The 27,104-nt window shown below is 43.3% G+C and overlaps 1 protein-coding gene across 1 annotated transcript in view; it reads right to left on the reverse strand.

The window, feature by feature from the left end:
- FIBCD1 (fibrinogen C domain containing 1) overlaps positions 1-27,104 on the reverse strand; it is a 65,221-nt gene that overhangs the window by 22,159 nt on the left and 15,958 nt on the right. The window contains exons 2-4 of the mRNA XM_063316106.1: positions 9,637-10,113; positions 2,498-2,657; positions 314-450 (exon numbers count right to left, since the gene is read on the reverse strand). Coding sequence (XP_063172176.1) covers positions 314-450; positions 2,498-2,657; positions 9,637-10,113 — 774 coding nt within the window. The remainder of the gene's footprint in view (positions 1-313; positions 451-2,497; positions 2,658-9,636; positions 10,114-27,104) is intronic.

A 27,104-nucleotide genomic window follows, 5' to 3' on the forward strand; every position in this document is an offset into this window, starting at 1 on the left:
ACATTTGCCCATCATTGAAGAACAGGAATGGTTGTGAGAATCAAAGATGAATGGGTTCACAGAACAAGACCCATTTTTTAATTCTCCCCTCATAGACTCATCATAGTCCAGGAATCCATTTGCTTGTTGTTCAAGGTAACACGGAAACTAAATTTCCTTACCACTCCATCAAGAAAGAACACCATTTCTCCCTGATTCCCTTGTTAGGTCCTACAAAGCCTTAGCATCCCTTGCTTGCTCTCATTCTGGTTTCAACCCTGATGGGTTCAGCTCAGCGGCAGAGATCCAGCCGAGGAGGTGATGGGTCTCTTACCGTCCATCCTCCACCATCTGTCGTCATGTCGCAGTAAACCTGGAAGCCCTCAGGGTAGTGAGTGGGGAAGATGGAAAAGATCCCATCCCCCTGTTGTCCACTGGCATAGACATCAAAGCAATCCCGAGGCCGGGAGCCTGTAGTAAGGTATGGAATGGAAGGATAAGTTTATCAGGAAGATGGGACAAAGAGTCAGGAGGCGAGGCTAATTAGTGGCTTAGATTAGAGCCTCACTGTTTGAGCTCTTAAGTGGGGCTCCCTTGTCTGTGCTAATTGGCTATCACTAAAACGCCTTTCCTCCTACTGGTTCCTAGGCCCTAGATGAACTTTTAAGGGTTCATTTGCAGGAGGAATAAAGCCATGAGTTGATAGCTCAGAACTGACGGATGAAGCAGGAAGACATTTCTCCCTTGGCTTTGCCAAACCACAAAGAGCATGTATTTCAGTCTCTCAGCCACAGATGGACATCCTGTGATACAGTTGAAGGGTTCTATTTCATTTCTTAAAAGGTACCTCAACATCGGATTTCAGGAGCAAAGTTCAATGAGGCTTATGAAAAACAGTCAACCCAGATTTAATCTCAAGTGAAATGTATTCTAAAAACAGGAGTAATGGGCCCATTTTAGGACTGGGAACATGCTTCTGTCGTGGTTTTGGGATCTATCTTTGTTGGGTGGATGGGTGGATGTCAGTGTAACGGATTCACAAGCCAGGGTGGTTTGTGGATGGTTAGGAAAAGGCCAGAGTGAAGTTAGTTGATTAGTTGATTAGGAAATGACCAGAGTGGAGACATCCTGGCGGTTCTTACGTTCTACCCACTATGGCCAATGGTAAGGGACACTGATTTCCCATTCAGAAGTATCCCAAAAGCCAGAAATTTCCAATGTTTGGAATGATGGATGTCTCCTTTTGAAGCAGCTGGGGATCAGTGTGGGTTGAAAAAGCCCAAATAGGCACCGTGGTGTCATTCCAGAAATGCAGTTTCTGAATTAATACTTTTCTTCCATGACTCGTGACTCAAGAATGAGATTGTGGTTGACATGGAGGAAAAGACTAGGAGGAACATGTTGTCCCAATTTACTGGAAGGTCCTCCTTTATTCAAACCCAGCCTCTCTTTGAAGGACCATCACACCAGATCCTGTTGCAGGTCATCTCTTACTTGCTAAGCGAGAATGGCAGACTGCCCCACACATCAGTTAGAGAACTGAATGGGCCTAGAGATCATCTTGTCATGGTCTTCCATGACCATGAAGGGTCACATTTCTATTTAATTGATGCTAATGAGATCTATGGTGTTGGAGGAAAATCCTGAGAGTGCCTTGGACTGCAAGGAGATCCAACCAGTCCATCCTCCAGGAAATAAAGCCAGACTGCTCACTTGAGGGAATGATACTAAAGGCAAAACTGAAGTACTTTGGCCACATAATGAGAAGACAGGACACCCTGGAGAAGATGCTGATGCTAGGGAGAGAGGAGGGCAAAAGGAAGAGGGGCCAACCAAGGGCCAGGTGGATGGATGACATTCTAGAGGGGACGGACTCATCCCTGGGGGAGCTGGGGGTGTTGACGACCGACAGGAAGCTCTGGCGTGGGCTGGTCCATGAAGTCACGAAGAGTCGGAAGCAACTGAACAAATAAACAACAATGAGATCTAGTGTTGGCCAACTCATGCAACTCTCTTTCTTCTTTGGCAATACTTGTTGATGCGTTTCTTCTCTTTATGCTGATACACAAGAACCAAGTCTATGTTAAGTGTTTGTAGGGAGTCTGCCTTGCAAATGATGGGTGCCGGAACAGGACATGGGCTTTGGCAGTGACAGTTTCACAGGGATGGATCTTGTGTGCGGCTACTCCTGGTGTATCTTGTGTGCAGCTACTCCTAGTGTATCTTGTGTGCAGCTACTCCTAGTGTATCTTATGCACAGCTACTCGCAGTGTATCTTGTGTGCAGCTACTCCTGTTTGCATCTGAACTCAGGAATGAAGTTGACAGGACAATGATACTTTATAACCTCAAAGTCTTGAAACTCAACTTGAATAATGCTCAACTGATGGTTATCGTAATTTGGGAAGTGCATATTTTTATTTGATTATGCTTCTCCTGAATTTGGAAGAAAAATGAAAACGATCTATGTTCCTCTTTTACTGCTGGCTAAAGAAGGAAAAGATGGGGATTTTACATACCGTTGGAGCATCCTTTTGGCCGTGTGCCCCGAGATGGAACCCTCTGAAGGTCAGCCTTCATTCGTGGTCGAATGATGCTGCGGTCCTTTTGCAGAGTGTCCAAAATATCGCTGACCGAGTTCACCAGCCTTGCTATGTTGGTCTGACTTTCCGAAAGCAACTGCATAAAGAAGGAGGGGGGGGAAATGCAAGCATTCCCTGATCCTTCACTCTCTTTTCCCTTCTTTTTCTAAACAGCCCCCAAACAGCCAAGGCTTGCTGAATTTTGGCAAGAGAATTCCCATTACAAGCTAAAAGAGAAAATGCTGTTCATTTATTATGCCAGAAAAATGTGCCAAGCTGGGGGGTGCCACACGTGGCTTTTTACGAGGTGAAGCAAATCCAGATATAATAAGGAAGGATTCCTTCCAGCCTATCAGCTTATCTGGAAGCTCAGATGTGTCACATTAGCGCAAAAGATAGCTGGTTTCTCTTTAGAAGTTGCACCCCACACTTTAAAAACCATTGGCCATTTCTACCAACTTCTCGATGAGGGTCAATGTACTGATGTGGCCTTTGGATTAAGCTTTTGATTTTTATCGTTGCCCAACAAACATCTGGGAGGCAATATTCCTTATTTCATATCCCTCCCAGCTAGGAAACTGAGATACTCGACTTGTCTACTAGGGAACACAGATATTTATCACAGTTTCCGTGAATAATGCTTGCCAATATTATGTGGACTCTGTCCTTGACTATAATTGTCTCCATTTGCAGACGATAAATTGTTTTGGTTTCTATGCAGAAGAATAAATGCTTACTACTCTGGCTTAAGAGAGGGCAGCAGTTGGAAAGTTGCTGGAGAACATTTCAGTCCTTCCAGGATGTTGGGTTAGTGACTGAAAATTGACATCAATGAACAAAGCGATATTCTAAACAAGCAAAACACTTCCAAATTTGCAATTTATTGCAAATAAAAGCCGTTTAACCTCTTGCTGGAACCAAGATTGTTGCCTTTCCCACAGCAGCTGTTAACATACTTAGGATGTTTTTAAGATCTGCAGTTGTTCCAACTGTAAAACGTTGCTAGAGTTGAATGAGGTAAGAGGAAGGTGTCAAAAGAGTTCCAGGTGAAAACATTTTCAGCTCAACACCGTTTGCTCAGGTTCAAAAGGGGTTGTGCAGATGATTCTGGGTGGGTTTTGAGCATCAAACAGTTGAAGTTGAGCATTGGGGCTTGATAGCTTTTAATTTGAAATATTTTCCATATTCCTCTGCAAGAAGCATTAACTTTTTTTTGCTTTGCCATGTCTTTCAGTTGCACATTCCCCCTTTACCTACCCATATAGCAGATCAGCTATGGGATACAAATTCTATTAAGATTGTCCAATTTAGCTTTGGATTATTGTTGTTGTTGTTGGTCACACAGCTGGCCAGATGTTTAGACGGGATCTGGCATTGTTATCCACCTATTGAGTCCTTCCCAAGGAAGTGGGATAGGCAGATGCTGTTGTTTGATGGTGTTAAATTCTGTTCTGTTCTGTTCTATTTATTCATATTTCAAATTTAGTCACCGCCCCTCTCATTCAAAGAGCGACTCTGGGCGGCTTACAGTAAAACTAGAATAAATAAAGACCAAAATATGTATGATGTTTAAGATGTTTAGACGGGATCTGGCATTTTTATCCACCTACTGAGTCCTTCCCAAGGACCTGGGATAGGCAGATGCTGTCGTTCGATGGTGTTAAATGCTATTGTTTTTATTTATTTATTTATATTCCGAACTTAGTCACCGCCCATCTAGCTCAATGAGCGACTCTGGGCAGTTTACAGTAAAACTAGAATAAATAAAGATTAAAATACCCTGCAAGCAATGCCAGCAATAAAAACAACCTTAAGTAAATAATGTATTCCAAGAGGTCATTGGTAAAAAGTTCTTAATTTAAATTCCAGGGAGCATCTTCAGGGTGCTAACCACCCCCAGGGTTGGAAATCCCTCCTCACACCCCATGCAAGATGGCAGAGCCAGGTCTTCATCCCTTTCCAGAAGCCTGGAGAGTGGGGGCCTGCCTCACCTCTGCGGGCAACGTATTCCACAAAGCGGGGGCCACCGCAGAGAAGGCCCTCTTCCTGGGCTCTGCCAATTGGCAAGGGTCATGGATGGGGTCCGTAGCATGCCCTCTCTGCCTGACCGGGTGGAATGGGCCGATGTAATGGGGGTGAGATGGTCCCTTGGGCAACCTGGCCCCATGCCATGTAGGGCTTTAAAGGTGATGACCAACACCTTGAATTGGACCCAGAAGCAAACTGGCACCCAATGCAGCTCGGGCAGCGAAGATGTTATATGTGCCATTCTTGGGACCCCCAAAACTGCTCGCATGGCCTTATTCTGAACCAGCTGCAGCTTCTGGATACTCTTCAAGGGCAGCCCCACGTAGAGTGCATTGCAGTAGTCTATTATTAATTCACTAAATGCATTTTTTTTTTTTTGTCTTTTAAGGGCCAATGAAAACTTGCCCAAGTGTATCTGAGCAACTTGAGTAAGTGAAATCTATGGTTGAATATTCTACATTGCTTTAACATTTGGACCCAGGCATAGACTTCCGTGTGCGCCAAAAAAAGTGATCTTAAATTCAGATTTAAGTTCTAGATGTCCCAGAGACAGGCAAACTCTTAAGAATGTTGACTGTCACGAGTAACTATTTAAATATTTTAAATATTAAATATTTTCAATTTTTAATAATCTTTTAATGTTTAATCATGATTGTTTATATTTTTATAATGATTGTTTTTTTTTATATATTTGCTGTTTTATCTGATTGTTGTATACCACCCAGAGTCGCTTTTTTTGAGATGGGTGGCCATATGAATTTGGTTAAAAAATAAATTAAAAACTATTTAGTGTAGTTGTAGCAATGGGGCAAAAATAGGCAGACTGAATTTCCCCGGACAAGAAGTGGAGCAGATAGAACATAGACAGCAATTGTTGAATAATTATTAATGTGGAATAAAAATACAAGCCAGCACTTAGTTTATCCTGTCTCCTGTTCCTTGAGATTAGGGTTTATAACCACTTTTACTCAGCTGTTAAAAATTTGTTTTGGGGGTGCAGAGGGGTCCTATCCATAAAGGAATACATGAAACCCTGACAAAAACCCTACATTAAATTTTGTTTTATTGACAGTTAAATTTAATTAAAAACAACTACAGTGCCCACAATGGCTCTCCAATCAAGCATTCAATTATTTTCACCTTCTGTCACACTAACCCTGATTGGAGGTCTCTGAGAAGACACCCCAAGCTTTCAGGAATCACATATACAGTGGTTCTGAAACTTCATCTTGCATAATTCTATTTTGGCTACTGTTTTGATTTTTTGTCCCCAGCTGGCAGCTTCCTTTGCAAGGAAGGAGCCAAACATTTTTAGGATGTGCGAAGAAAGGCTGTCGTTGATATCTGTGACTTCCCACCCTTTGGTTCCAACCCAAGGAAAGACCTCAGGAGGGTTTGGCATTACAAAAACCTCCCTCCATTTCGATTCTTGATGACTTAATAGAATTATGTCTGCGGAGTTTTCATACAAGGAGGAGGAGGAGGAGAAATTTGTTGCCTTTTGCAATGCTTAGAGCTAAGCAGGGTCCAGCCTGTTTATTAATTGGAAAGGAGACCACCAGGAACTCCTCAGTCAAAGAAATATCACAGAAGCTAATAGCAAATGAGTTCCATATTGCTAAGAAAGCCCCATGGCTGTGACCATCATATCACCAGAAATTCCGCTCGATTTTCCATTCGTTAAGACGAAAGCAGTGTGTAAGCTTTTACCAAAAGGGGTAAAAGCCCCAAAGACGAATTTCCAAATTTTAGATTTATTGGAGAATTTCTCCACTTCCAAGAGAAATTTGGAGGAATATCACACACACACACCCATTTTTCCAGCCACAATTTTGAATTTTGAATTTCTGGTTGGTGCCCCGTTCTGATCATGTTTCCTTTATCTTTTCCTCCTAGGCTCCATATCCTGTTTCTAAGGAAAAAGTTGCAGTTCATTTATGGAGAAGAGAAATCAGTTCTAGCAAACACAGCTGTTATATGTATAAAAAAGGAACAATCTCCGCTGCCCTGTTGGTCCTGTGCACAATTTCCAGTTAAAAGCAGACCGAGTGAGGTAAGATTCTGGAGCTGTTTCATTGCAACTTTGCACGGGAGCAACACAAGATTAAACAGCTGCAAGCTTTGCAAATGGCCTCACAAAATTAAAAAAAGAAACACAACCCATTATGTACAAAACCACAGTTGTTCTCTCGAAAAAGAAAGCTTACATTTGCAAGCAGCTAAAGTGAGGACTTTGCATTTCATCTTCTTTTTAAAAATATCTGCAATCCAGAGCAGAATATGCCCTTGTAAAGCATACGCCTCGGTAAAGAATAATTAGTGCTTTGAATTGTATCTGGCATTTTAGGTGGAAGAATCGCCAGGAAACGAGAACGACGTCCAAGCGTCCAGGGCTGGAACCAAGGGTGTTCCAGGATCTTCCGAAGCTGCTGTTCCAGGTCTGAGTCCTTAAAGTATACAAGTGAGGGGCTGATGATGGTTTAGAGCAGTGGTTTTACAACTTTGAGATGTATGGACTTCAATTCCCAGAATTCCCCAGCCAACATGCTGGCTGGGGAATTCTGAAGTCCATGCATCTTAAAGCACACTGGTTGGAGAATTCTAGGAATTGAAGTCCATGCATCTTAAAGCATGCTGGCTGGGGAATTCTGGGAGTTGAAGTCCATGCATCTTAAAGCATGCTGGCTGGGGAATTCTGGGAGTTGAAGTCCATGCATCTTAAAGCATGCTGGTTGGAGAATTCAGGAGTTGAAGTCGAAGTCCATGTATCTTAAAGCATGCTGGCTGGGGAATTCTGGGAGTTGAAGTCCATGCATCTTGTAGCATGCTGGCTGGCGAATTCTGGGAGTTGAAGTCCATGCATCTTAAAGCACACTGGTTGGAGAATTCTAGGAATTGAAGTCCATGCATCTTAAAGCATGCTGGCTGGGGAATTCTGGGAGTTGAAGTCCATGCATCTTAAAGCATGCTGGCTGGGGAATTCTGGGAGTTGAAGTCCATGCATCTTGTAGCATGCTGGCTGGCGAATTCTGGGAGTTGAAGTCCATGCATCTTAAAGCACACTGGTTGGAGAATTCTAGGAATTGAAGTCCATGCATCTTAAAGCATGCTGGCTGGGGAATTCTGGGAGTTGAAGTCCATGCATCTTAAAGCATGCTGGCTGGGGTATTCTGGGAGTTGAAGTCCATGCATCTTAAAGCATGCTGGTTGGAGAATTCTGGAGTTGAAGTCCACGCATCTTAAAGCCTGCTGGCTGGAGAATTCTGGAGTTGAAGTCCACGCATCTTAAAGCCTGCTGGCTGGTGAATTCTGGGAGTTGAAGTCCACGCATCTTAAAGCCTGCTGGCTGGCGAATTCTGGGAGTTGATGCCCATGTGTCTTAAAATTGCTGAGGTTGAGAAACACTGGTCTAGAGTTACAGACTGAATCATTCTCCAGTTCCCGCAAGACCAAGATCCAAGTTGAGTAGAGAAGTAAAGCCGTAACTATTCAGAAGTGAGGTTCTAACTCCGAAGGGGAATTCCCTCTTGAAGGCCAGAACGACCAGCAACTAGGATTTGGATGCGATCCTGCCTGTTGATTCTGGCTTTCAACCCCTCCATTTACGGTCACCACCATTCAAAAAGGACAAACTGGAGTAAGCTCAGAGGAGGGCTATCAAGATGATGAAGGGTCTGGCAACCCAGTCCTACGATCAACGGCTGGATCTCTGTCTGTACTTAGCTAATAGAAAAGGTAACCATGGGGATGAATGATAGCTGTCCATCCTAGGAAAACAGCAGTCGCTTTAGGCTGCTGGTTGGGGCTACTGCACCTCTGCTGCAGTTAGGCATAGAATAACAGGACATTCCTAGAATCCCCACCATGCCTTTTTCTTCACCTGCCCTACCTCAAAGGGCTGGCATTAATCATGAAAGTTCCTGCCATTTGCAGTTTCCCAGCCATCTTGCTTTTTGGAAGTCCAAAAATTGCATTATTGTTAAATTTTGGAAATATGAAATTAGAGTGGCAAAAGAAAGAGATGATAAAAAATGTGTTACTGCCTTAAGATTAATAATAGTTAAGAAATGGAAAGTGGATTATGAGTATGAGCTTGAAGACTGGTTTAAAGAAGTATGGAATATTGCTATTAATGATCAATTGGCATGTGAACTAAAATATAAAAAGCGTTTGGTGAAAAGGAACAATTTTGATGTTAAATGGGGGGAATTTCTGGAATATGTTTTTGTTAAAGGAAAGGCAGTAAAACCAGATCAATATATATTATCTTTTTGGAGAAGAGGGCTTATTAAGAATTATTAATAACAAAAATGTGTGATAATAAGAAAGTAAAGAGATAAGGAGGGTTATAGGTCCCACGGGTGATGGGTGCACGTAGAGGTTAAGTTATAAAGTTAAATGTGTTATGTTTTGGTGGTTTGATTGAATTATTTTATTTATTTATTTATTTATTTATTTATTGCTATTATTGGTTGTGTGTTTTGTAATTTGTATTTTAAATAAAAATATTAAAAAGGAAAGTCCATTCAAGTTTCTCTCTGTCCCATCAAATCAAGGCAAAGTTATTTTGAGTTTCTTCCACACTTTTTTTCTCTTTCAAGGCTGTGCGATCTTTTCTCCATTTCCTCCCTTCATGGCTCGCTTGTTCCTATCATATCCCTAGTCCTTTCCAGCTTCCACACTGTAATGGAATGTGGGAATGACCTTGGGAGACAGGAGGAAGAGCTGCAGCCTAGGCAACAGTCAGATAAGAGGCAGCTGAGCCCACAGAAGGAAAAAGGACGTGGGAAGCATCTCAGAAGGGACCCTCCCTAGTTTCTTGGCTTGTACAGGCAAGGGGGAGAGATGAACTTTCAGAGTTGCAAGCTTTTGTTAATGTGACCTTACAATAAAGATAGAGCTAGTACTACTGAGATGCTTCTTCCCTGGATTACATCCCAAGGCTGACATACACATCCTCCAAAGTACCCGTTTCCCTTTGAACCCAAAGCCTTAATCTACCCCGTTAGGTGAACCTCGTATTTGGCAACGGCACTTCTTTTACTCACCTGTATGAGGCGCCCTTGTTCATTCTGGAGGGCGTTCAGCTCCTGCCCTATGGTGCCATGCCCCTTCTTCAAATTTTCACAGTCCGTTCGGAGCTGCGTGGCATGGGAGAGCAGCTTGGAGACCTCATCCGAGAGGCCAACCAGCAAGGCCCTCTCTTGTCCCTTGGACGACTTGGTCTCCGCGTCGTGGTCCGTCACAACACGCAGAAGAGACGATTGGAGGCTCTCCAAGCGGATGAAACTGTTGGCTTGGCTCGGACAATTGGGGTCGATGAAGATGTTGATGCGGGAACTGTCAGCTTTCTCAATGGTGACCAAAGCATTGGCGTCGTCAGGATTGGTGCTGATGATGGGTGGGGATTCGGTGACCGGCGGGTGGTAGTGGTTCATGAAGAGGATGGCAGCAGTGACGGTCACTGCTAAGAGAATCACCACGGAGAGAAGAACGGTGCAGAGAATGTAGCCACAATTCACTCTCTAATAGGATGAGACAGAACGTGGGGAGACGATGAGGTTGTTTTTGAAGCCCAATGTGAACAAGTCCAGCCCGCTCTTGCATGACCTCAAAAAGCTCAACAGAACTGAACTGGGTTCATGCTTGGATGGGAGACCACCAGGAACCCAGAGCTGTAACTGAAAATTGTCCCGAAACAAGGCAATGGCAAACCATTTTGGAATGTTCTATGGATGTGTCCCTGCAGAAGACCACTCATCAAGTGGAATTTTAGCTTGTCATACACTCTACTTCCTAATATTAGTGTTCCTCTTCAATATGACCATGGTCAGTTCAGTCTAGTTACTAATACTTTACTTGCTTTGTGAGTGTGGCTTATTGAAATAATCTAGGTCATGGTCCACACATTGCATGAAAATGAGCTTTCCTTATCGCTCAGTTGACTAGGCTACAATTGGCCAAGTTAGCATGACATGCTGGATCAGAATCAAAGAAACCACACCATGAAGGCCACACCACACCATGAGCTTCCGTGGGCCTAGTCCACACCCCTAACCACACACCACACAGCATTCTTGAAGTTGTGTTGTGTTGCTGTTTGCCAGTGTGGTGTGTGGATAGGGGTGTGGACTAGGCCCACGGAAGCTCACTAGTGGCTTTGTGTCAGTCCCTCTCTTTTAGCCCAACCGACCTCACAGGGTTGTTGGGATGGGGAAAAACTGAAGGAGACCATGGTCTGGTTGTCACCTTGAACTCCTGAAGAAATGTTGGGTTAGCGGTCCCCACCAATGACATTAAAGGGCTTTAATTGGTTTTCCTGCATGTTGCACGGGGGTGGACTAGATGATCTTTGCGATCCCTTCCAACACAATAATTCTACATCTTGCTGGAGCAGTGTTGGCTTGTCTGATAAAAGATTGAGGCTCTCCTTTTGAAATGACCCACTTAGGTGCCCACGGTAAGAAATAATCACAAAAGAGGGTCACGAAGGGGAGGCACCCCTGCAGATGCTTTTTCTGCTTTCTCTTAATTTCATGCCACAAAAAACAGCTTCTATTTATTCCAGGACCCAGATCCTATCAGTTGCAGTTCATCCCTGCGCATTGTTACAGCGCAGTGGCTGAGCCTCATGACTCTTTAATGTGCCTGGCATGTTTGAATGTTATGCATATCATTGCTGAATGGATAATGAATGGGTTTGGTTAGGCTAAGGGTGAAGGGAAGGCAGGCCATTTCAGAAATGTTTGTTTTCTTCCGAAGCAACCAATTCAAATTGCTGGTTGTCACCTTTAAAGCCTTCGTGGCTTGGGACTGGGTTACCCGAGTGACCGTATTTTCCCAGCTGTCTCTACCTGTCCAATCTGGTCCAGCAGGATGGGCAAGCCCCGGGTCCCATCAGCCAAGAAAAGTCGGCTGGCGGGGACCAGGAGACGAGCCTTTTCTGCTGTGGCACCTGCCCTCTGGAACATCCTCCCTCCTGAGATTAGGATGGCCCTGACCCTGTTGGCTTTCCAGAAGGCCTTTGTGCTTTGTGCCCAGGCCTGGGGCCCTGAGTGTGCAAAGGGCCCCGTTTCATGGTTGTGCTGACACCGATGTCTTTTAAGATCTCTTGGCTGTATGTACCCAGAGTCGTCGCAATAGGAGATGGGCGGTGAAGAAATATGATCGATAGATAAATAAATACATTTATCTTTAATCTTCTGTATCGTTTTAATTGTTTATTTTTATTATTATTGTTAGCCGCCCAGCGTCACCGGTTTGAGGTGGGCGGCGATATAAATTAATTGGATAAATACATACATATATAAAACCGAGTGAATCTCTCTCTTTCCAAAGTCGTGCCCTGTAAAAATCGGCGTTTGAACATTTGCACCGTTAAGAAGCTGGTGGGACAACAGTGTGTTTTGCAACTCCAGAGTTCCTGAATGGAACCTTCCTAACACATCCTTAAACAAGTTCCTCTCTGTTTTAAAACACCATACAGCCCTGAAATGAAGGAATATTCCGTGACTACTTAGATATTGCTCTCCCCAAAGGGGAAATTGATGAGCTGAGAATACAATGGAGAGCCGAGATTAGCATCTGCTTTGCATATGCTGCTTTGTATTTAGCAAAGCAAATTTAGGAATAATAATTGCTCGGCTCAGTGGGGAAAGCACAGATGATCTAGCGACCCGATGGGCATGAGCTTCTAGATTCTGCTCCTGCTTTCTACATTGATGATGATGATTTTTCTTGAAACCTTACCAATTCAGAAGACAGAGTTAGTACTCAGCCCTTCCAAGGGGGAGCAAAACCAACAGAGTTGGGTCCAGAAAACGAATAAGCACATTCTCTACCAGCCGGGTGAAAGGGTGAAGTGAAAAATAAGGTTCAAGGTACGTGCATTTTTATTTTATTTTGGGAAGAACCTCAGCCACGTATAAATACAACGGCTGGCCTTGCGCATGCATTTATATGGCCATTTGTCTTTTTAAAAGGTTAAAAAGGCAGGTTTTTGGATCCAGGTATCTTCAGTTTGCACCATGGTCTGAACTAGACCAGCCATCGGCGGATGCAACAGAGCAATCCTTGTGGGGAATTTTTATCTGCATCAGCGCAGGAATTATCCTGCAAGATGTCCCATCACCAGCATGTTCTCCCATAGCAATGGGCAGCTAATACAAGCAGGGACCTAAAACAGTCTTACAATTAAACTTCAGCTTGATTCAGCCTGGAATTCTCCAGATAGAATGCAGGTTAGTTTCTGTGGTTACTAACCAGCATATTTTTGCTGGTGGGAAATTCAGGGAAAGTCACCTTCAGGTAGGGCTTGAATTCTGGAGCATTCTAGGAAGGATCCCAGGGGTTTCCAGGAGGTTGTTTATGACTCCTGGCCTCCCTTCCCACTGTGGGATGTCCTAGTGGTCTCCCATCTAGATACAAAGCACCTCACACTCTGGTGTGATTTTTGAAATCAGCCAAGATTAGCTAGGGGCCACCACCTGCTGTGGACACCGATGCCTGGGGACACAGGTACACAGCTTGGCCCCTGATGTAGGATGTATCTGTGCAATTTTCTTGGCAATGATACAGAAATGGTTGTGCCATTGTCTTCTTTTGGAAGTCTCTGTCCATCCATTCTGGTTGTAAACCGCCCAGATGGGTGGTGGCAAAATTTGATAAGTAAACAAACAAACAAATCCCATCCATCCATCCTATTTGCCCCTCTCTTTCCATTCCACCCACCCATCCATCCTATTTGCCTCTCTCTCTTCTATCCATCCATCCGCTTCTCTCTCTCCATTCCATCCATCCATCCTATTTGCCTCTCTCTTCTATTCATCTATCCATCCATCCTATATATCTGCCTCTCTCTTCTGTCTGCCTGTCTGTCTGTCTGTCTGTCTATCTCTATCAGCTTCTTCTGGTTGTTTTTTTTTAAAATCCTAATCCGGTTAAATGCCCTGACATTTTATGGAGACCTCCCATCCAATTGATGAATTGAGTCGTTTGTCAAGATGGGTGGTGATGAATGAATGAATGAATGAATGAATGAATGAATGAATGAATGAATAGGCCACCCAACTCCCAATGACTAAAATCAGTCTATTTTTAAAAAAAATATTGCAGAAAACAGAAGTGCAGACAAAAATAATACATGAAAACAAATACATAATATCCCACAAATTAATTACTGTATTATTGAATCGCAATGCCAAAAAGAGAAAAATTGTCAATTCAACAAATAAACAGGAAAAAACCCTTAAAAGTGAACGTAATTAACATAAACCTCCTAATTCTATCATATACCCATTTCATCATGTAATAACAATATATCAAATTCTGCATAAAAGTTTATCTACTCTTGTAAAATATTATGAAATCTGTGCCCGAGGGAAACTATTGTGTCATTTTTTGATTAGGAGGGAAAAAATTGCCTTTTCAAAAATAGATAAATGACACATTTCTTGGATCCAGTCTTTGCTATCTGGGTCCACAGTACTTTTCCAATCACTCAATATAATTCTCCTGGCTATTCCCCAGAAATGATATAACCAATACTCAGAAATGGTCAGATTGCACAATTTGGGGATATAATTCAAAATAACGTTACTCTCTTTAACTTGAAAGCATTCATCCAGGCATCCCCTTGGATGTGTTACAACATTCTTCCTGAAAGAGACCAAAAGTAAGTTTCATCTGAAGAAAATTCTATTCCCCCCTCCCTTCCTTTATATTTATATTAATTTTGGGGCCACGCAGTGAAACCAACATGCGTTAGATGATAATGATAAAGAAAAATCATGAAAAAACTCTGGAGCATTTTCACTCATTCTGGAAAATGTTCCGATTGGCATGAGTTTAAGATAACTTTCAAGACTTACCCACGACTTTTTGCCTGGATGTGTGAATTAAGACTTCCTGTTCAAAGGCAGTCTATCTGAGCACATCTGTGGCGGGGGAACAACTAAGACTCCTCTTAATAACCCTCCAAACATCTGGTTGGAATAATACAGGTAGTCCTCACCTAACGACATTCATTTAGTGACGGTTCAGACTTATAACGCTGCTGAAAAAACTGACTTATGACCGGTCCTTGCACTTATGACTGTCACAGCGTCTCTGCCCTCACATGACCACAATTTGAGCACTTGGCAACTGGTTTGCATTTACAACCATCGCAGTGTCCTGCGGTCACATGATCACCATTTTTGACCTTCCCAGCCAATGGGGAACCATGTGATTTGCTTAACAACAATGTGGCTCATTTAATGATTGTGGTGATTCACTTAACGACTGCTGCAAGAAAGGTCGTAAAATCGGGTCAGATTTGCTTAATGACTGCTTTGCTTAGCGACTGAAATTCCAGTCCCAATTGTGGTCATTAAGCGAGGACTACCTGTAGGATGCAGCTTATTTTTGATCAATTAATTAAATGCATTTCTATCCCACTGCACTCAAAACAATTCCTAGTGGCTTATGCAGAACTGGCGAGGCTTCTGTTCTGTTCCAGCCGCCTTCTCTTATTCTGTCAGCCTTACCATTACGTATTCAAACCTTCATCCAAGCCTCGGAAAATAAGTTTTTTTAAAAAGAAAAAAGAAAAAGAAAAAAGATCAGGCATGGTAGTTGAAGCCCGAGGGTTAGGAGAATGGAGAGAAATGACTGATAGAGGCAAGACCGTTTGATTTGCCAGAATAAGTACATTTGTCATTCACATTCTGAAAATGGGGGAAAACTAGGTTTTTATTCAAGCTCTGCCTTTTTGGGAATGTGCTTGGGTAGATCGAAAGATCTTGATTGAGATACGTGTGGTGATCCTCACTTAATTCTGTTCTAATTGTTATTTCGTTTGTTACCTATTGTTCTTTTTTCTCTCTCTCTGTCCATTCCGAACGTTTATGGCGTTGTGCTCTCTTTTATTCCACATTTAATTCCTTGTTTTTATGTTTCCTCAAATTGAAAATCACCTAGAACTGTTCAGCAAATTGGGCAGCCATATAAATCTAATAAACAAATGGATCGATTAACGGACAAATAAATGAATAAATTCCTCTCGCTCGCTCCTGTTCTATTTTGGACATCTGCCTTTCCTAACAGATGTCCTTTACTCCCAACAGGCAAGTAAAAGATGCCACAAATAAGCGTAGGAACTTGTCTGTGATGGGCTTCCTGTCTGTCCTCGTTGAAGGCCCATGCGGGAAGAATGGTTCCCCCCAAGAACCCTGTGAGGTAGGTGGAATCAAGAGATATCTGGGTGGGACTGCAGTAGGCCGGTGGGGGCTTCCGAACCAGTCTGACCAGTTTGCGAGAACCAGTTGTTAATTTTTCTTCTAGGACGGGGTATAGCTTGGTCTCTGGTGGGAGGTGGTGGGTTGAGTGCTTGGAAGAGAACTGTAGACAATCTTGCTCAAGACCCCTGATGATGCCCACTGAAAAAATATTGGGGACTAAATACGAAGTGAGTGTTGGTCTTGCAGGGTAAACCAGATAGGAATCACAACCACAGGAGCTAATTCTACTTTATTGTAAGGCTACATTGACAGAATCCTGCAAGTCTGAAAATACAATCCCCCCACCCCACTTTACAGCTTGAGAAACTAGGGAGGGTCTCTTCTGAGCCTCTTGCCCCTACCGCTATCCAGCTGAGGGCTCAGCTGCCTCTTATCTGACTGTTCCCTAGGCAGCATCTCTTGGCCCCGTCTCCCGAGGTCTTTCCCACATACCATCACACAATGAGAGGTAAAGCTTTGCAGAATCAGACCCAAGGCTTCTTCATTTCAGCTGCACTTGGGTGGAGAATGGAGAAGACTTGAGTATTTAAGGCTGACTCAGAAGGTTGATTTCTTCCTGAAACATTTTTGGGAACAGCCTTTTCTTTGTGCCTACCTATGTGACAGCCTTGATCCCTGGGCTGGACTCACAACTTACTGTCTCACCTGTTGAACCTTGTTGGTGGGCATGGGCTGCTTGCTGGGGACCTAGAGTTTTGGTCTGACCTGAATGCTGCTCATACCTTACCCTTGCAACTCAGATGGAAGGTGGAAGAATGATGGATGGCATTACCACCAGGTATGATAGTAAGTGCACTTGATTTACAACTTCTTATTAGGTGGGGAAACTGCTGGTTATGGTTGAAAACACTGCAGCAGACGGACTCATGGTCTGCTTGAGAAATGATGTTCAGTCAACCTGCTGTCTCCCCACAAATTTAAGCCTGTGGGATACCAACTCCCATAATTTCTCGTGAGCATGGGCAATCAAAGTTGCAATCCGATAGATGTTGAGAAGCACAGGTTGAGCTTGTCTAGCCTAGACAAGGCACCTCGAAGCAAACAGGTGATTATACTCAGGATAAAACCTGTTCTTTATATTTTTTTAAAAAGTCAAATTAACATCCTTCTATACTCATGAGATACTGTATCCGTACATGCTCAAATCCCTAGAGATAGACCCGTTGGAGAGATTTTTTTTAATGCCAGATTCCAGCTTGCACTGTTTGTGTCTGACAAGCAAGGAAGACTCATGATTCTTTTGGATAGAAAAACACAATCTGGAGTGAACTTCTCCCCAGCAATGTTCAGAAGCAACTTGGCCACTCAATGGATCTCCTTCATAGTTGGTTTTTACACTGGTTGTAAAATACACAAATGTTTTTTCTCCAGAAGAAGCCACGTTTTGGATCTAGCAAAGGTTTAACACTTTTTAAAAGAAATCAGGGCTGATGTGGGTAGATCAAAGTGAGTGGGGTGCATGAAAGGGCTCATATTTTTTGGTGTTTTTCCTGATTTGCTTGGGAAGTTAGTTGGTGATTTAAAAAAAACAAACTAGTTGAAACTAGTTTTGGATTCCTGTAACTTGACTGGGCATGGAAGCAAAACAAAGTTAGGCCTGGTTAGTGCTTGGATAAGAGACCACAAGGCAGAGATATCTGCAAGATCTTATCTTTTCTAGGAACTAAAAAAATAACCGTGTGAAACCTTTAAATGCCTGCATTCTGTCTCTACTTAAAAAAAATATAGATACCAGATTCTTGAAATTAGATTACTTTCTTCAATTTTTCACTGCATAATTCAGTCCTTTTTTCATTTTTTCTACCTCAGGTTATTTTTTTGTCTTTTTTAGGTAGTTCAATTTTCTTTTTTCAACTATTTTCTGTTTACTGTGTAGCTATATATATATATATATATATATATACACACACACACACACACACACACATGCAGACACATAATATGTGTGTTTATGCATACATATAGCAAAGGTAAAAGTTTCCCTTGACATTAAGTCCAGTCGTGTCCGACTCTAGGGGGCGGTGCTCGTCTCCGTTTCAAAGCCGAAGAGCCGGCGTTTGTCCAAAGACACTTCCTCCGTGGTCATGTGGCCGGCATGACTAAGCGGAACCCCATTACCTGCCCGCCAAAGCAGTACCTATTAATCTACTCACATTGGCGTGTTTTCAAACTGCTAGGTTGGCAGGAGCTGGGACTAGCAACGGGAGCTCACCCCGTCATGTGGATTCGAACCGCCGACCTTCCGATCGGCAAGCTCAGCAGCTCAGCGGTTTAACCCGCAGTGCCACTGCATTCCTATGCATACATATGGCTAAATATATATATATATATGTGTGTGTGTACATGCACACATTACGTACATGCACACATATGTATAGGCACTATATATGTGTGTGGGTAATGATTTTATATAAATATAATTGGATAGGGTTTTTTTAAACAACAGAGGTCTTTTATATAACAGTAATGCACTTACACTGCTGTATGGCTCCCTAGCTTATACATACATCACAACCAATTTTTTTTTGTGAAGAAGTGTTAATTGTAATGTCTTTGAGGTTCCATAGAAATAAAGCATCCGACACTTCCATCAGAACAAGAGCAGCATTACGCCGTTGCATCGCAAGCTCAATGCCCATCCAAACGGGGATGCTACGCTTTCCCCAAAGGGGCAGGCCGCCCCCCGCATCCATTCAGCATGACTTTAAAGAGACTTTATTGTCTGAGAACAGAAGGGAGATAATATTTCTTATGTTCAGCATCAACGATCAGAGGGAATTTTGTAGCTGCCCCAATCCTGTGGATTTAGCTTGCCCACTCCTGTTTTAAATAGATAATGGTCTCTCATAGTTTATGATGCATGAGGCTCAGATGCCGTGAGCAGGTTTCTGGATTTGATGTGGAAGGAACAAATTTGGGGAAAGCAGGCAAACAACAACATTTTCCTCTCTGAAGGCCATACAGCTGATCATAAAATTCTCTGCGTTTTCACACCTTCGGCTTCTGCTTTGAACTTAGTCACATCTCCTTTATTTCTCTCTCTGCTGTTTCGGTGTCTAAAATCAGGACCCCCCCCCCCATCCCTTCCCTCTGTTTTCTATCATTCAGCTTCCTTCCACGTGGCTGCCCATTTTCCATTGTATTTGCTCATGAGATGTTTTTTGGGATGCTTTTTGACTTTTTACGCAGCTGTCAGAAGGCACTGTGGCCTGGAGGTGGAGAAGGCTGCATATTCTAAGATACAACCCCAGACTAGTTTCTCTCTGGGAAAGCAAGACAAGGCCCTCCCCACCTCTGCAGATCAGGCCCTTTCTTCTCCTTTCCACGGTGGTGTCTCCATGCAAATTGTTTGGATTGACGTCTTCCTTCAAGCAAGCATTCTTCCTTCCCACCCCCGCAGCCATTTGCATTAAGGTGACTTCAGCAATAAGCCACTTAGAAAAAGGGGGGCAGGGAGGAGAAGAAAAGGGTTCCCGCTGTCTTCCTGTACCCAAGTTACGTCCTTGCCGTTGGAAGTGTGCCACAGAAAGGAATAGGTCGCAGCTGCCCAGAGGCGAGGCACTAAATTGAAGGGACATCACAAAACCTACCAATGGGAAGGTCTCTCTCTCTCTCTCTCTCTCTGCAGGTCATTCCAAGCAGCAGCCACCATGCTGCCCTGTCATTTCTGAAATTTGTGTGCTCATCCTGGCAAAACATGCCAGGACTGATAATGGAGACGTCTCTGAAGTTAAACCAATTACCTTCTGATAATCTCTTTCCGAAGGTGGAAGAGCCAGACTCAGCAAAAAGAGGTGTAAGTTGGGCTGAGTGTCTGGGGCTTACATCAGCAAGGCATCTGAAATGAGACTGTGGGATGAATTTAAAGTTGCTTTGGCCTACACCCATCATCAAATTAAGGCATCCCCAGAGGAGGGCGGTCCAGCCTCTCCTTGAACACACCTGAGAAAGGAGGACCCGCGGCTTCTCTTGGTCGTGAGAACTGCTCCCAACATCTCTGAGCAATGGTAAAAATGGGGGGGGGGATTGTAGTTTTTCTGCCCACCACAACTCTCTCTCTCCAGATGAGTCCAAGTGATGGATGGTGTTTCCGATCACAGCGTACCAAGGAGGAGTCAACTTTTACAGGCAATTTTCATAACTCATTGACTTACATGTAGAAAGCACCTCTTACCTTTCTGAGCTTTGAGAGGCAATCTACATATCATTTAAATAGAATAGAATAGGAACTTTATTGATTCAGTCATTTGGCCATATCAAAAGTGTGAACCCGATACAAGTAAATAAAAAGGAAACGGTAGGACAAATAATAAATAATCTTTGTATATGAGCAATAAATCATCACCCCTACAGTTAATCCCAGTCTGATCCAGGCAGTCTGTCCTCTTTGAAATGACCTTTGATATTAAGAGTGCGGTCTCACTAGTGATAGTAGCACTATTAACCCAGTTAATAAGTATAATGTGTGTGTCTCTTTAGCTCTGTCTAAACCTCTCTTTTAAAACAATATGATCTCTCTGGACTGAAGTACTGTATGTGAATTCTCCAGGAAGTGGTCATCTTTTGGACTTTGCCACCACTGGAGGTCTTGAATCAGGCCGCAAGCAAAAGCAAGCAACGATAGGAAATGTTGCGCTTTATTCTCTATCCCGCCTTTATTATTTTTATAAATAAGTCAAGGCGGTGAATATACCCAATACCCCTTCCTCTTCCTACTTTCCCCACAACAACAACCCTGTGAGGTGGGCTGGGCTGAGAGAGAGCGACTGGCCCACGGTCGCCCAGCCGGCTTTCGTCCCTAAGGCGGGACTAGAACTCTCCTACCACGCCTGATTGGCTCTTGGGCTGAGAGAGAGGGACTGGCCCACGGTCGCCCAGCCGGCTTTCGTGCCTAAGGCGGGACTAGAACTCTCCTACCACGCCTGATTGGCCCTTGGGCTGAGAGAGAGCGACTGGCCCACGGTCGCCCGGCCAGCTTTCATGCCTAAGGCGGGACTAGAACTCTCATGCCATACCTGATTGGCTCTTGGGCTGAGAGAGAGCGACTGGCCCAAGGCCACCCAGCTGGCTTTCGTGCCTAAGGCGGGACTAGAACTCTCCTACCACGCCTGATTGGCTCTTGGGCTGAGAGGGAGCGACTGGCCCAAGGCCACCCAGCTGGGTTTCGTGCCTAAGGTGGGACTAGAACTCTCCTACCACGCCTGATTGGCCCTTGGGCTGAGAGAGAGCGACTGGCCCACGGTCACCCAGCCGGCTTTCGTGCCTAAGGCGGGACTAGAACTCTCCTACCACGCCTGATTGGCCCTTGGGCTGAGAGAGAGCGACTGGCCCACGGTCACCCAGCCGGCTTTCAGGCCTGAGGCAGGACTAGAACTCTCATGCCATGCCTGATTGGCTCTTGGGCTGAGAGGGAGGGACTGGCCCAAGGTCACCCAGCCGGCTTTCATGCCTCAGGCGGGACTAGAACTCTCAGCCTCCTGGATTCTAGCCCATTGCCTTAACCGCTAGACCAAACTGGCTCTCTTCCTGCTGAAGAACAAGAAAGAACCCCAAAGTTTATATCAACTTCAGTGTTTTCATGTCTGTGACATTGGGCCCTTCTCTATGGCTATTTTAGTCCTATTTTGGCCACACAGGAGGGTGGACAAGGGCTGGAAATAGGCAGGTATATACCTCTCAACCTGATGACTTCCATTGTGCCACCAGAAATAAATAAATAAATATATATATATATATATATATATATATATATATATATATATATATATATATATTTCACTCCAATGGAACAATAGGCATGTAAATGCCAAGACACAGAATGTCCTTTGTGGCAGCTGAAGTACTGTAGACAAGGAAGTTGGGCTGGAGCACCTGACTGGGTGAGACTGAGGCATGGAGTTGAGGCAGTCAATGGTATTTATGGAAGCATGGTCCGTGGTGAGTTATGCCTCATGTCTAAGTTCCAACATATATGTAGAGGATATATGTAGCTCAGGGTTGAACGGTTGGGTTTTTGATGTTCTTGGAGCTTGGTGGTTCTCCTGCAGATGTTTCATCATCAGGGCATGGGGGAATGGGTTTTGCTGGTGTTTATATATGCTAGTGAACTCTGGGTCAGCCCAACAATGTAGACCAGGCTAAGAAACCAATGCCATACAGGTCAGGACTGCTTTTAATTATAACAGCTATAGAAGCAATCTTGCAAGTCTGAGTGCACTTCCCCCTCCCTCACTTGATGTGACGCTGCTGGCAGGAAGATTTCATGGGACTCCTTGTTCACAGAGACTTTGCCCCTGTGGATCCAGGGAGGTAGAAGCTCTTGCCCATGTCCTCATACGGTGTCCTTTTTATGATGCCCCGCGACGTGCTCTGACCTCCCCAATTATTTCTAAGTTTGTGGGTCATACTCATAGACCTTATGTTTATTTCCTTTTAGGGGTGCTGATCCTACACTCCCATACCTGGTGGCCAAATATTTTTATCAAGCTATACAATTAACAGCTCCCGCCCTTTGGAATATCCTTCCCCTGGAAGTGAGACTGGCCCCCTCTCTCCTGGACTTCAGGAAACAGTTAAAGGCCTGGTTTTGCCATCATGCTGGGGAGGGAGGGAGAATTTGTGGATGGCTAGTTTCCTAGGTTGGCCCAATTCAGCTTGCGGGTTTAGAGACCTTTCAGCCATGGGGTTCCTATCGTATTTATTTTATTACATATCATATTTATTTTATTGTTTTATAGGGTTTTATCTAAGTTTTATCATAAACCGTCCAGTGTCCCTTTTCTAGGGAGATGGGCAGTGATACATCTGATAAATAAATTAAATAAATAAATTATGCAAACATTTTTAACTAGATATATTGTTTTACTATTTCATTGTTTTCCTTTTGCTTGACAATGAATTGTTGGACTAAGCTTTCTTTTATGGTAAATGCTGGTCAGAGACCGTAAGTTGTTCAATCTTTATGTGAACTAGGGAGGGCCTCCTCTGTGATGTTTTCTCCAGTTACTTTCTTGGCCTGGGGTCAAGCCCCTCTTCTCTAACCAATGCCTTGCTAACTGGTCTTCCTCCTGTCCTTCAAGGCCATTCCCTACATATGTCTACCTATGTAGCCACTAAGAGTCAACACTGGCTTGATGGCCCATAATCAGCTGAACAAAGACTGAAATGCTACTCGGGGAGACAAGGTTTGCCAAAATGCGATCGATCATGGCTTCCCGCAAGTCTGACGCGAATCCTTGGGTTGTGTAACAAGAAACCCAAAGCCATCTGCAGACCCAGGCTATAGAATGCAAAAAAACCCCAAAATCATTTGTTTATTTGTAATCAGGAAGCATTACATCGCAGGAAAAATCAAAATTAGCTTGGGCAGGAGGTGGGCCTGGGATCTCGGAAGCCGTTTGCTTCCATTTGGATGTAAATGATCAGCTATTAGGACGGCTTCGGCAGTCTATTTCCCCCGCCCGCCTGCCAGCTGTCGAGGTGCAAACTGTGTCCAAGTTACTCTGGGCTGATGACTTGCTTATGTTCTTCACTACAACACAAGCAGGGCTGAGAAGTTTATTAGGAGATTATGGGAAGCTTGCCAAGCTTGCCAAGAAAAACCGTTAAGTGCAAATTACATCAAGATTAAGGTGGCGATGTTGGGATGTTAGAAAGCCATTCTCTGTCTTGCAAAATAGCTGCAGGATGATCAGGAACGGAACAAAGCAGAAACTTCAACCGTTTGAGGTTTATTTTTGGAAACAACGGTGGTTATATTTGCTGCCCAGGCTGAAAAATAATTGAAGCCTGCATTTCTGAGTGTTTAGCGAGGATGGATAAAAATGAGATGGGAGACAGCAGTGGAACCCTAGGAGAAAAGCTGAACAGTTTAACATTGAAATCAAAGATGCAGAAAGGTGGCTTGGCATTCTAACCAACATTCAGTGTGTTTGAGCAAAGATCTGACAGCTGCCTGCCAACGTTGATTCAATTTGGATTTTACCCTGAAGCAGAAGTTAAGAGTCCCACCTGCATCTTCTAAATGATTCTGTGATGCATGGCATACATGAGAATAATCTTATAATACACACGTTTTTTCTTGATATTCGTTTCTTGCACTTTTGTCCTTTCTTTTTCTCTTTTCTTCTTTCCATTAGCTTGTATCAGTGCTTATGGTCCTTTTAAAAAGTTTTAAATATAGAAGTACCAGGGGCTGAAGGAGGAATGAGTTTATTATTTTAACATCCTTTGGAACATCCTCCCCCCAGAGGTGAGACAAGGCCCCTCGCTCCTGGACTTCCGCAAAAGATTAAAAACCTGGTTTTGCAGGCAGGCTTGGAATGGGAGGGCAAATAATCACACCTGGGGATGGCTAGTGCCATGAAGTGGTCCAGAGGGACCTACCACACTGAAGGTCTGATTAAGATCTCTTCGCCATGTAGATTTTATTATGTTTATATTTTTATTGTATTTTTAATTGTAATGGTTTTATATTTTAATCTTGTTTTATTGTAGGCTGCCCAGAGTCCCCCCCATTGGAGAGAGATGGGTGGTGAATAAATTTATAAATAAATAAATAAAGATTAAAGATTCCCTTTTCACCCCTATGGGTGGCATGTGTCTTCCTCGACCTCAGGTCCTCTACCAGAGGCCTGGGAGTTTGAGGGTTCTGCGCAGGATCTTAGCACTGCTCTCTTCTGGACAGAGAGCTCTGATGTTGCTCCTGGGATCTGCTGGAGCCACCCTCCCAGCTTGGGAGTCACAGCCCCCAGTGCCCCTGCCACCACTGGGACCACTTTGGCCTTCCCTTTCCACATCATCTCTAGTTCCTCCTTCAGGCCCTGGGACTTCTCCAGCTTCTCATACGCCTTCTTCCTGATGTTGCTGTCACTTGGCACCACTCCATCTGTCACCACCGCTGTCTTCTCCTCCTTGTCTACCACCACAATGTCTGGTTGACTGGCCAGTACCAGGACAAGTTTTCTGTTGGAAGCAACATCTACTTGTTGAAAGAGATTGGCCCTTGAACTTCGCCTTTCTGATTCCTAAAGGTGTCCTCTACTCTTAAATTCCATTTGTCTTTGCCTTCCTGACCAACAACTAGGAATCAAACTGATCTTTGATTTCTGATTGGACAAAACTGAATGTACAGTATATTCCCACAACACACTTTGAGTTTGCACAATGTATAAAACTATTAACTAACCAAATGGCCCTTAATTCACTCAATATTCCAAGTCCCCCAATCTAATTAAGGATAACACTGATATTCTAAGCCCCCCCAAGCCTAACCAAGTTTAATATGTTCTATAAATGCAGCATGCTAGGTTACTAATTAAAGTGGTTAGGCACTTTGCTTAAACATAACATTTATTTAAGTATTTCTATATTGTTTCCTATTTGGGGGAAACCCCCAAAGCATTTTCTCTGCTATGCATTTCTCTGACTAACTCTTATTTATAAGTTTTGGATAAACTTATATAAAGACACACTCTCTCTCTCTTTTTTTAAAAAATTTAAATGTATTCACAGCACTGTCCACTTCTGTTGAAAATAACGTGTAATTGCTTAAGAGGATGAAAAAAAAAAAAGGAAAACTCAGCTTGCTATAGTAGGGTGTGAATTTCAGCCTGTGTTTATTATATATTTTTATTTAAAGTATTTAACGCATTGTTTCTCCTTTGCTGTTTCCCTAATGTGCTTTGTGGATTGGAATACAAAACGATGCTGTTTTAAAACAATGGAAAACAAATGCGGCTTTAAAAAAGGAGCCATTTAAAAAGCATAAAACACAGACAGGGCACCAGGCAGCTAATAATCTACCATTTGAGTGGAATGGTGGTTTTAACCTGCATTAGAATCCCCCTAAAAACAGATTAGTCTAGAAAGGGGGCTGAACAAGGTTGGAGGCATTGTGGCACTTCACATCCCTTTCAAATCTCTCCCTGTTGATCAATTGAGAAAAGATAACTAGAGAAGACCATGGACCAGTTGAACAGAATCCATGCTGTTCAGCCAAATGTCCAGATGTTGCCAAATCCAAGTGAACAACATTACAAGTCCTTGGCTCACCTTCTAATTATTCATTATCTTTAAGGATTTAGCCTGGAGAGAAAAAAATAGACATCTTCCAAAAAAAAGAGACCAGTTCCCCATCCACCCTTGAAAAACAGGACTAACTTCCATTAAGGGAGCCTTCCTAATATGGTTTCGGTGATTTCATTTTCCCCGGAGATCTGTGCAAAACTTTTGATTTGATGAAGGGTCAGTGATTCAATGCATTCTAACGATGCCTCAAACCAATTTCTTGTCTCAGTCTGAATTGATTGTCTGAAGCCAACTGGAAGAACAATGTTGAATCAGAAAGCCCTATCTGTATGTATGAATCGATTCCCATCAGTCTGAGTTTTTGGATCCAGAGGTTCAGATTGGTGTGATAATTCAAATTTGATTTGTCTGAAGTCCTTATTCCTCTCCGCTTGGCACTAGTGAGGCCCCTGGAGTGCTGGGTATGATTCTGGGCACTATATTTCCAGATGGATATTGAGAAATTAGAACAGGGTGACAATGGTGATAGAGGAACTTCAGGACACAAAGAAGCTTGGGACATTTAATCTGGAGAAAGAAGATGGAGGGAAACTTGAAAACCAGGGTCAGTTACATAAAGAGAAGATGGCCAAGAACTATTTTCCATGGCCTTAGAAACTAGGAAGAGTTGCTTTTATCCAGATTTAATTGAAATATGACGAAAGACTTTCCGATGGTAAAATATGTACCGAATAGAATGTTATGGGGTTGATGGGTTCTCCATCTCTGAACGATTTTTTTTTTGCTTTTAGTATAATTTTTGCTGAAGAGATTTTTAACAAGATTCAAGAAATGCAAATAGTAGGAAACAAACAAAGTAAGAATAGTGAATAAGTAAGAAATAGAAAGAAGCAGCTTCCAATCTTTTTGACAGCAGTTATAAAGGCATGTATATTTTACCCTCTCGCTAATGTTACGTCATAATTTCCTTCTTTCCCTCGTCTACCCTTTCGAAGCATCAAAACCATAAATCAGAAGTTTGTTTTTTTCTTCTTTCAGCAAAAAGTCCATAGGGGGTTTCCAGTCACTGATAAAGGTAAGAGTTGATCTTGTGAGTGAGTCTGGGATTTGCTCTCTGTTTATATACAGTAGCTCGCCCTGCCATATAGGGCCCATATAATTATATAGGGGTTTGCTCCCTATATAAACAGGGAGCAAATCCCACACTC

Source organism: Candoia aspera, chromosome 16, assembly GCF_035149785.1.
Source record: "Candoia aspera isolate rCanAsp1 chromosome 16, rCanAsp1.hap2, whole genome shotgun sequence".
NCBI lineage: Eukaryota > Metazoa > Chordata > Lepidosauria > Squamata > Boidae > Candoia > Candoia aspera.